The sequence below is a fragment of the Mauremys reevesii genome, linkage group 1 (assembly GCF_016161935.1).
Source record: "Mauremys reevesii isolate NIE-2019 linkage group 1, ASM1616193v1, whole genome shotgun sequence".
NCBI lineage: Eukaryota > Metazoa > Chordata > Testudines > Geoemydidae > Mauremys > Mauremys reevesii.
In genome coordinates this window covers 263,424,006-263,435,624 of record NC_052623.1, presented here as the reverse complement: position 1 = coordinate 263,435,624, position 11,619 = coordinate 263,424,006, and the positions used below count along the sequence as shown (strand labels likewise).

The following is an 11,619-nucleotide window of genomic DNA, read 5'->3' as shown; positions in this document are numbered from 1 at the left end:
AAAGACTCTTCGCCCTCCTCTGTCTATGCCCAGTCTGGGGTTTGTAGACCCCATTACAGGTCCTGATTTGGTTGGGGACTAATATAAAGTGAATAAATAACAAAATGGTTTTAGAGGGTCTCTTTCAAGGGTATGAAACCTCAAGCTGGCTCCTCTTTCAGGAACTCTCTATCTCTTTTTTTTTTTGGCCTTGGCTTCTGTCTGTTATTCCTCCTCCTCTTCCTGGGGCTAGAAGGAGAACAGGATCAGAAAGGGAATTAGCTGAGGTAAAGACTGCTTCCAGAAGGAAGGAGGCAAAGAGGTCTGAGGGGAAGAGTGTGGTCTTGTGCCTTTTAAAGTAGCTATGGCTCAGGCACAAGTCTTTGCTTTTAAACTGGTGAATATTAAAAGTGGACAAGATATGCAAACAGCCACTGCAGTTATTTCTTAAGCATATGGAAAAATAGATATCTTAAATACCATGATGTGGTAACTGCTGAGAAATGCTGACCTTTTAATAGCCGTTACTGTAGGTAGTCATTAGTCTTTGTGGGTGTGAAAGAAGTGATACATGACAAAAACAATCATTAGATGTCATCTGACTGAAATTAAAATTGTCGGGGCTTTCTGCATAAGCTTTCATGAGCAAGTCCTCTGTATATATTCCCCCTTGGCAGGCAGGAGATAAAAATGCATGAAAGAGTGGTGAGGTGAGCAACTGCTAAGGGACATGTTCCATATTTAAAATGTCTGGAAATTCAAACAAGTGTGATCAAAAATATCAAACTGTAAATTGATTTTTGTATCAGTTTTTCATAAGAAAAACCTACTAAATTCTTGGGGCTCAACGATGAACCAAAACTGTTGACTACAATGGGAATTTTTGTTATGCATGAAATATAAGATCAGGTCTGTTCTCTTTGAAGTAACCCTGCTGTATACTTGAACTGTTATTTTGCTTGTCATGAGTATACATTTCACATACATAAAGTACAATTGACTGTAACACTTGCTACATTCGCTGTATAATTAAGGACATGTTGGCAATAAATCTGTTTTTTCTTCATTTCCTCTTATTTTCTTAGAGATTTACAACTGCTGAAGAAACGTAGTAAATAATCCAATACCAAGATAAATACTTTTTTTCCTTGCAAACAACACCCTCAATACATATACCCTTCCTTTTCTGATCTGTCAATGAGGTTTGAGAACATTGGGAACTAATCAGTGTTATGATATAGTCCTCTCTTTCAGTACTCAAGGGACTGGAGGATATTTGCATCCTCTATGCTAAGTAAACTGTATTTTGTGATTCAGTAGTGCATTTTCCCCCAGGTACAAGCAGACACTTCAGATATCCAAAAGGGTGGGTATAATTGGCAATATAATAGGTAACCCTGAACCATTGCAGCACTAAATAGACAGACTGCCTGTTAGTTATGCCTTTTGATGAAAATGGCGGCTCAGAGACAGAGAAAGAAGGGAATTTCCTGCTGGAAGTTAAATCAAGATGTAGTTAATTCTTATTCATATACTGATTTAAGAGAGTTTGCCAGTTGCCTTGAGCGCATTAAGCTCAGCCTGCTATACTGGGTTCATTTAATTCTTCAGAAACATAGTGCAGCTAACTTGAGATGACTTTTTGAGGTAACCGAATATGACTGAAATCTCTTGCTGTTGAAAAAGCATTTGATGGAGCCTCTGGGGATTGTACTTTCAAAAAAAAAATTAAGAAATTTGGGTAAGTTAGTAACTTACTTGAGTTTCTGTCTTTCAGATTGGTTAATTTAATGCTGTGTATGTTCTTCAATCAGCATGAAAGTGGTCTGTTGTTACTTCAGCCAGTCAAACTTTTTCATTGTATGTCATCAACATTTTTAGAATAGCTTACTCTTGAAAGTCAGGCTGAAGCCTGCTTTTTAGCAAGGTTAGGACAGCCACCACTATGTAGACCTTCAGTTTGTTTTTTTAAAAATAGATGCTTTCATGGAATCTCAGTGATATAGGAGAAATAAAGAGAGTCACAGTTCTTTTCCCATAGCTGGATGGATCAACATAATACATTTCTATTAACTAGATCAGGGGTCCCCAACGTGGTGCCCGCAGGCACCATGGCGTCCACGGGGGCATCTAAATGTGCCCGTGTCCTGGCTGGCGGTCAAGCATCCACCAAAATGCCGCTGAAATTCGGCAGCATTTCGGCGGTGACACCTCTGGATGATGCCGCTTGCCGCCAACAAGCGATGTCATCCAGAGGCGTCGCCGCCAAAATGCCGCCGAATTTTGGCAGCATTTCGGCAGATGCTCGACTGCTGCCACGGTCCTTCGTCTGGCGCCCGCCAGATGAAAAGGTTAGGGACCACTGAACTAGATCAACCTAGCACAACAAACCTCCAACCCCAGAAGCTAAAGTAGTGAACTGTGAGCTCAGGTCTGACAAAAAGAGTATTAATCCAGTTTTACTATTGTATTTCAGGACATGGTAAATCTTACCTAGCTGTATAATTTATATATTTATTTATAATTAAAGTTTTCCCCCAAGTGGAAGCAGTAGCCTATGAAGTCCATTTTTAATTAAAAAGCATGGCACTGCAGACCAAGAGAAATGGGGGTGAGTTCCATTTTTTATGCTCCTAGATAAGTGCTTCTATTTGTAGCCTGCTGTGAGAGTGTTTTTGCATAGCAACACGTATATTCATAACCATTGTTCCCCATTGTCTAGCATGTCACAACCCAACCATGGGACCATACTAATATATTTTATTCAAGACTGTATATATCAAGTGAAGAGTGTTAATTTCTTAACTTAAAACTCTTAATATGACAAGATTAAAGAGGGTGGTTTTTTGCTGCTGTTTCTACAGTTGTGTTAAACAAAAACTGGAGAATAACTTACCAAACAGGTAGGAATTCTATCACCATTCATGTGGCTGAGTATTGTGATGCATACCCAGAACAATGGTGTTGATTCAGCCTTAATTTTGGAATTTCCCTGCTTGAGGGCTTAACTGTGCAATTCTGATTTCTTTAAAACATTGTCATATTAAATAGATGTATTCTGTATAGGGGGAAAAGAGACAGATTCCACTCTTATTCTTTCATATTAAAAAAGGAAAAAGTAGAGGGTAGTTTTATTTACAGAACAAACTATGCACACTTCAGTATTAGGAATATGTATCTGTGCTAACTTGAAAATTTCCTTTCTTTCAGATCCACTATGGGATCTAAATGTGGACATTCAAAATTAGGTAGATTATAATCTGCAGCTATATATCCTCCATCTTTCCCTGGGCATTAAGGCACGGAGAAGACATCTGCCAAAAGAAAGGGAACGTCATTGGCTAAGACTGGATGACTAGTATCCAGGATTTTATTAACTTGTATTGATGGCTATGGGAGTGTCTAGCGGATATCAATACAGGAGACATGACTACTCTGCTCTGAGTTTGTCATTGCTCCTAAGGACTGGACTTTGATGCTTACCCAAAGGAGAAATATTTCTTGAATTTACTTAGGGAATGAATGCTATGACAGTTATGAGGACTGTCAGTCTGAATTCAAAGTACAATAGTGGCTCTCGCTAGAGAAAGCTTCCACCTTCCAGGAACTCATCTGATTGGAGATATTAGCCATCTTCTGTTGGATAGGAAGTATAAAGCAGGGGTTCCATCTGCACAGTGCTGTAAGGAGCAGAATGAGGTTCCAAGGTCATGCTCTGTGATCCTGCAGGGTTGGAATAAGGGTTGTTGTCCTAAGGAAATATTTAATGTTGGGACGTGTACAAAACATCCTTTTCTTGAACATGCCCAGAACATCATATTGGTTCACCTTTTTGCTTGGACACTACTATGTACCCATAATGAAGCCCTCCTGTTGGAGCTCAAGGCTGTACTCTATTTCACTTGTTTAACATGATAGTTAAATTATGGACTTTGCATCAGCCAATAAAATAAATTCTACTTGATGACTTCTTTTTTGGGGTCCATGAGAGTAATAATCACTTCTTCCAAATGTTCCCTTTAAATCTGTCTGATCCCTGATGATGGATTGGGTTTGCAGTAGCAGACCTCCTCTGGGAGACAAACAGCTGAAGAGCCAGTGCTAAGAATTAAATTTGAGATCCGTAGTCATTTCAGCCAGAAAGGCATAAATCGTTTCACTGCTGTTCTCTCGTTGCTATCTTTTTGTATTGTCAGTGGAAAAGATGAGAAGACATAGCAGGGACCACACCAAGCTTTGCTAGTGGTCATTCACCACCTCACATACCATATGGCACATAGACATATTTATTGTTTTCAGATGCAAAAGGCTGATCAGTAGCCCACCACATTGATTTACTATACATGAGATATTTCTGGGTGTAGGAGCCACTCTGCTAACCTTAGTGTTCTACTCCCTGCTGGTGGGGAGTGTATATAGAGATAGGAAACTGCTTTTCCCAGGACAGAAGAATCTCTCTAGGGTAGGACTGATCATATTCTTCCTAGTTGCGAAGACCCCATCAGACTGTCACAACTAGAACAGTATGTAGTGTAGTTGTGTCAGTCCCAGGATATTAGAGAGACAAGGTGAGTGAGGTCATATCTTTTATTGTACCAACTTCTGTTAGTGAGAGAGACAAGCTTTAGAACCAGTTTGTTATCCATGGGAGGATCAGTGCACAGAGATCGCCAGGAATCAGTGTTCCAGTGGGTAGATGCTGTGCTCTCTCTCTCTCTTTTTAGTACCCATTCCCTGAACTGACTCAGGAAGATCCCTTTAAAAAATAAATCTGATTCTCTGCATTCACCAGTTGTGAAAGCAGAGAATATACAGTTGGAAATAGTTCTCTGTAAATGGATGAGGATGTGGATACCCAACATTATTGAATATCAGATGTACTTTGGATCACTGAAGCATGCCTGTATGGGGAAATCAGAATTCTCAGTAGGCTCCACTAATAATTGAATTTTTGCTTATGTGAAATCGCTTGTTTTCAATTATGGTCATCTTGTTAACATTCATCTGAGATGATGATGAGCCTTTGTACAGTATTTGATAGTACACCTCTACCTCAATATAATGCGGCCCTCGGGAGCCAAAAAATATCTTACCGCGTTATAGGTGAAACCGCATTATATCAAACTTGCTTTGATCCACCAGAGTGCACAGCCCCGCCTCCCCGGAGCGCTGCTTTACTGCGTTCTACCTGAATTCGTGTTATATCGAGTTGCGTTATATCAGGGTAGAGGTGTATTTGTCCTCACTCCAGGCCTGATTTCCCTGGCCCCATTGTTTGTCCTGAATCCAGGATACTCCAGAAACTCTATTACTGTGTGTTTCCTTCAGCTTTCTCTTTGTACAGAACCCCGATCAGAAAGATTGTTCAGGAAGAGAGATGAATTTTCTTCTTCCCTAATGCCAGTCCTATTGCTACCATGATCCCGGAGATAGACCCTGAGAGCACATGTAAGATCAGATTGGGAAAAGAAAAAAAACAAAAACAAAAAAAAATACTGCCATTCATTTGCAAAACATACTAGTCTGAGGATGGTAAGATGGACATACTTTGAAGACAAGCCTCCTTTAGGAACTTTCAGTGTTTCAGACTGGACCCTGCTCTACTTGTCCCTGATTTTCTGAGGCTGGAAATAGTATGGAGAGTGAGTTGCTCTGATATGAAGTAGATGACAGATTTCATTCATACCATGGCCTTTCCATAGATTGCTGAGACTGGGAATGAGGCAAAGTTGTTCCTGTAAATCCTGCAGAGCTCCATAGGGTACCCCCTCTTAATAGTGTCCACTGACCTCATTTGCTCCTTAATTGAGAGAACTGGCACCAGTTGAGGGTCTAACTCCAGATGAGGCTGGCTGAGAGTCCCATGTATAGCTTTGAGGCAATAGAGGGCAGTTACTGACTACTTTTTCTAGCTGCTGCTTGCAAAGCAGTATCTTCTCCTGTTGTACTTCAGGAACTGCTTCAACTTGCCATAGAGACTATATTCCTTTCTGTTTTATCTGGCAGGAACCAGGATTGTAAGTAGATTTTTGAGATGACTGAATAGCCTCAGCTTTTCATAAAGTTTGATTGTATCACTAGGATAGCTGAGCATCTGATCTCAAAGACCAAAGCCCCCAAATTGTTAGTCTAAATATTTGAAATAATAAGTACTTTAGCTCTTATAGCACTTTTCATCAGTAGAGCTCAAAGCACTTTGTAAAAGAGGTATAAGGATAATGACTTTGTAGATTGAGTAAAATGAAGCAAAGATAAATGAAGTGACTTGCCCAAGGACACCCAGTAGTCTATTAGCAGATCTGAGTTTGGAATTTCTCAGAAAAATCTTTGCAGTAGGGAGGGTTGATAAAGCTACCTGCCACTGTGGAGACAGGAAAAAACTGGAGAAAACTTCAGGGGTGGGGCATTCCCCAGCTGTCAGGTCTCATTCTGCCCCCAAACTGCAAGCATGTTGAAGTAGCCAGTATAACAGATCTCTGGACCTTAGCATGAAGAAACTATAGTTTAATACAAATCTGGGTTCTTTAAAAAAAAAAAAATCCTTCTGCGAGAGCATGAAATAATCCAGCAATTGGACTGTTCACTGCTTTGTACATTGGCATCTGCAACAACCGGCCTGTTTCTTTCACCACTAATATGCAAGATTCAGGAGAAAGGATTCCCCTCCCCCCCCCAACGCTTGTTTAAAAAAAAAAGTTTCAGATCTTTATGAACATTTTAGCCATTTTATAAGGATCACGTCTAAAAAAAAATCTTACATAATAATTCTTACCCTTCTTGAAACCTCATTTAATAGGCCCATCTGTGTTAATCTATCATGCTATTATGCTTTCACTTTCCCAAATATAAAAAGAAAAGAATTTAAATGGTTTCCGTTGTTCACACTGCAGGAAAGACCTGCAGGCAAGGACTGTCTGTGTTTTGAACAAGTGCAAAGCATGCTGATAGTTATGTTTTGCTACACAGGATTAATTTAATAATTTTGTTAAATGGGTTATACAAATTTACTCTCTGGTCCTCCAGTCCCATTCCACTTTGTTTCTATTTTCAGATCAAAGGTCTGATTGGGCCTCAAATGAAACATTCCTTCACCCAGACAGAAATTCAGATTATGTAAAAATGATCATGTAAGAAGTCACACAGGTTAATAAGCATTCAAATGTTTACTACACAGCTACATACTACTAAATATGTAGTCCTAGAAACCACCTATGCATGTTGTTTTCTGCTAGAGTTTAGTTTTCAACTTTTCCAAACGTATTCCACAAGAAATCCAGCTTCTGATATAGTGTAAAATTTCTCTCCCACCCCCTTACTACTGAAGGTTTGTCCAATAAAAGATATTACATCAGCCACCTTGTCTCTAACATCCCTCCCTGCAACATTTTCCTCTTCCTCCTCTCTGTTACCATTGAAAACACCACCTTATTCCCAGTCACACAGACTCAGCCAGGTAGTCATCTCAAATTCCTCCCAATAGTCTGTGTACAAATCTTGCCTTTACTCTTTATTCTGTTTTGAGGATATGATGCTTCCCTCACAGTGCCAACAGCTAAAACCTTAACCATGATCTAACAAACACCCATCTTTACTACTGCTCCTCTGACTTCAATACATAACAAAACTGAGCCCCCACCAGGATGTGCACATCTGAATTGAGAACCACTTAATCATATTGTTGTAACCCTCGTTCTTTCTTGTCCCCTTTCCCTCAAATAACTTAAAATCTGAGTTTTCCATCTGTAAGATCTTTTCAGAAAGCTACAGAGTAAGCTGCATAGAACTCTGCCCACAAAGCAGCAAAGAGCTGTCCATACTTTAGCTGCCATGGATATCTCCCTCTTGGAACTGAGAAAGTCTCAGAGCTCAAGAATTTTCCCTGCATGGAGAGTCACAGAGACAAGCTTATATCCTGACTGTAAACTGTTTGGGACATAGACTTGTGATTAGGACATTGGATTGTGACTCTGGAGATCAGCATTGTTTCCTGTGCCATTAGTATTCATTGGACCTTGGGGAAATTCATTTTCTCTCTCTAGGCTTCAGTTCCCCCATCTGTTAAAATAGGAATATGTTCTTTCTTCCACTATTTTTCTTGTCTAAGCAGTAAGACAATGGAGCTGCAGTCTTGCTGGGATCTTTAAAGCACTATTTTAATCAATGACACTTTTGGGTGCAATAATGTAATATGGAGACCTCCCACCCCACCAAGTTATTCAACTCACAGGTAGAATCATCTCCCCTGTAGTTTTACCTTCCCCACATCTAGAAAGGAAGCTGTCAGAAGAAGTCAAACTGCAACAATTTAATGTTTCACAAGTTCCAAGCAGGACAGAATCAGAACAGTTTTGAAAAAAGGGTCACAGTCATACATTAAGTGGAAAATAAAAATATGTAGACAGCATAGGACCAAGCTCTAAACTGAAACCCTATACTACTTTAAAGCATTTAGTTACAAGAATTCAGAATCACTGAATACATTTTTCTCCTAACACATGCTGCAAGATGGTTGTAGAGTTGTATAGATTATAGCAAAAAACTTCTCAGACTACACTTAGTTTGCTGCACGTTTCATAGTGTCTTATTAAAAACAAAAACAAAAAAACATTTAAATGGCTTATCAAAAAAGGTAAGGAGTTTGTGTTTTAAATTTAACACTCTAAAATCCCCAGTTTCCATAAAGATTATTAGTAAAGGTTTTGTTCAACAGTGACTGTAGTAATATTTGTAACCTTTGTATAGTTGATTGTCATACCACTCTGTGTTAAGGGCTCTGAACTATCAGATGATAAACTTACAGTTACGACATGGTCCTCTTCAATCCCCAAAAATGGTATATGACAGATTAGCGTAGCAATGAAAGATGCTTTACTCAAACAAGATGAGTAAATAATTTCTTTAGTTGGAATCTTTAAAAAAAATTTACATGCTTTAAGATTTCATTTCCACTTCTACAGAGTAGCTAGAAAATATATATTTATCTGACAGTTTAACAGTAATGATGTCTAATGAAGAAAGTTGCTTCAGATCACAGCTGAAGTACCAATGGTTCAGACATACTAGCTGACTAACGCATATCAAACAGTTTACCGTATCAACATCAGTTAAACAGGAATACACATTTTAGGCAAGTGATACCTTTTGACCTTTAATTTCTACAAACACATTTATATCTTCCTTGTACAACTATAACCACTTAAAGGTAAGCTCACATGTTTAGAAATTCTCTGCAGGGACATACGTTTTTAGGAAATACTGCATACAGAATATTCACATAAAACTTCCGCCATCTTTTACAGGCTGTCAAAAGGTTATTTTTAGCTGCAGAGTCAGCAGATCTTGACAAACTGAGCCTGTATCATATCATGCATTTAGATCCTGCCCATGCACATCCCTGAAGATGTATGAGAATGCAGCCATTCAAAGGAGTGTCAAGGTCGGAAATCTGTCCCTATGCAATTCATTGAGATGACATTTCTCCTGCTTTAAACATTCTGTCAGTCTTATTTGTTTAAATAGTACAGTGCTGTGGTTTTAAGTAAAAGTGTATTTGAGATATAAATGTAGTGAAAAAAATCTTTATATCTTGGTTATAGGAGATGGTGAATGGTTAAAGCAACAAACTAAACTGGTATGGCATGCAGTTAGACAGCGGCTTTTCTTTAATTAGATCACTCTTCAGTGGTTTCCAACTTCACAGCAAAGGAATTTCTCTCAAGATAACTACAGGTTGCCATCCATTGCCATATGGATCATGAACCTCGGCCTAACTGAAACTAAGCCATTTCCTTCTATTGCTTTCTAGCTAAAAAGTCACAAGTAGTAAGCTTTCATTTGCAGGTGATAGAGTGATACCTTTAAAATACACCTGAGATTTAGCAGTATTGTCTTTAGTAAAAGATGGCTAAGTTTCAGATATCAACACATATCAAAAAAGTGTCTAAAGCTTGTTCTATGAACTGTGTTGAAATGATGGACATTAGAAAACATTCTTTACACAGCTTCACTAAATGAAAAAAATAGTTTTTCAACCATAAGGCATGAATCATTAAAATCAGTATACTGCAAACATAGAAAATTTAAGATGCTTTCTATCACAAACCATTTTAAGCATACTTCTCCCCCGACCCCCATCTCCACTTCTGTCTCTTGCCAGCCATCACTAACAGAATGCACCGACAGAGTTTATAATCTGTATAAAAATACAGTTTCCAAAAGCAAAAATATATGAAATTATCAGGCACATCAGAAGATGCCTTTACATAGTTCAAGGATTCCTTATCAAGAGGATGCAGAAGCCACTAAGAATGGTAGCTGGCACATCATACATCTAGTACTGCAAAGATTGCCATCTAATTTTTTTTACTTTCACATCTTAGTCCCATACTGCAAATGAATATTCATTTACTGTAAATCTAACATGTATTATCCCTTCATATACATGTACTTGGTTCTACATTTATCAAGTGTAACAGTTCACCAGATATAAAGCTTGAATCTAGGTTATAATTGAACCTTCACACACTGTGCTGTCAGTTTCTTCTGTCCCTTCAGAGGAAAGCAAAAGTTTTCCCACTGCTCTCTAGAAGGTAAGTGTCTAAGACATGTGGCTTTGTTGTAGTCCGAATCTTAGCAGATTCCAATGCCACTGACGTGGTATTACGGAAATCAACTAGGTCTCAGTCCTTTAGTCAGACTTATCCTTTTTCTTCCCTGTTAAAGGCACTTTACTTGTGACAGCAGATCCTACAGCTGTAATGCCCCCAGCCACAGCAGAAACGCTTCCTTTAACCAGACTCACTCCCATGGAAGGCACTGCTGTAACAGCTGTTTTGGTCACTTCCAAACTTTTTCCTCCAATCCAGGCTACGCCACCGATCGTGGCACCAACAGCTCCCTTTGTTACACTGAAGATGCCACCAGTCACACGAGAAAGCATGCCAGGCTGCTGCTCTGGATGATCTTTCAATGAACCTGAAGGACAAAGTGTAAACATTCGAGTCAGTAATGTTGCGATTACTAATTTTAAAAGAACACAGTTTATTCATAAGTATTGCTCCTTTTAATGGCATGACATATTGTAAGATGTGTATCTTACAGACTCTTTTGGCTGGCTGCCTGGAAAGCACCAGGGTTAGTTCTTATTGAAAAGCGAGATAAATGGAGCAAAGCCTAAAAGTGCCTTGATGCCATTTTTTCACAACACGGATTAACGGAGAGGGAATCTTCCAAGTTTAGATCAGCTTCGAAGGGTACCCAAACAGGCTCCCCACCAAACCCTTCAGCTAATCCCAATCTCTTTCCCTTCCCAATCCCCTGGCCCAGGTGTCGGTTCCACCTCAGCCCCTGAAGACCTCACTACCTCCACGTACCTCTCTGCTGGGCTTTGGCTACTGAAAAATTCAATTTTTTGCTGTAGGGCTGTCTCCCCAAGTGACAGAATTTCAATTCAGTACCAGAACGTGATATCTACTGGGTCTAGGGGAAGCTGAACTAAGGTTATGTTGGGAAGGGGTTGCGGGGAGGATATCCCAGCCTGAAAAAAAGGCTGTTTGGTTTCTATTTCCTCTCTAATTTTGTTTTGTTTGGGTGATGGAGGGAAGGAAGGAAGGAGAAGAGTAGACGTTCAGGCCGGTTCTT

At 39.3% G+C, this 11,619-nt stretch overlaps 1 protein-coding gene across 1 annotated transcript in view; it reads right to left on the bottom strand.

Moving 5' to 3' along the window:
- Positions 1 to 8,860: 8,860 nt before the first annotated feature.
- TMEM263 (transmembrane protein 263) overlaps positions 8,861 to 11,619 on the bottom strand; it is a 32,576-nt gene continuing 29,817 nt past the window's right edge. Inside the window, exon 5 of the mRNA XM_039520393.1 lies at positions 8,861 to 10,953. Within this exon, the coding sequence (XP_039376327.1) occupies positions 10,667 to 10,953 (287 nt within the window). The 3' untranslated portion in view covers positions 8,861 to 10,666. The remainder of the gene's footprint in view (positions 10,954 to 11,619) is intronic.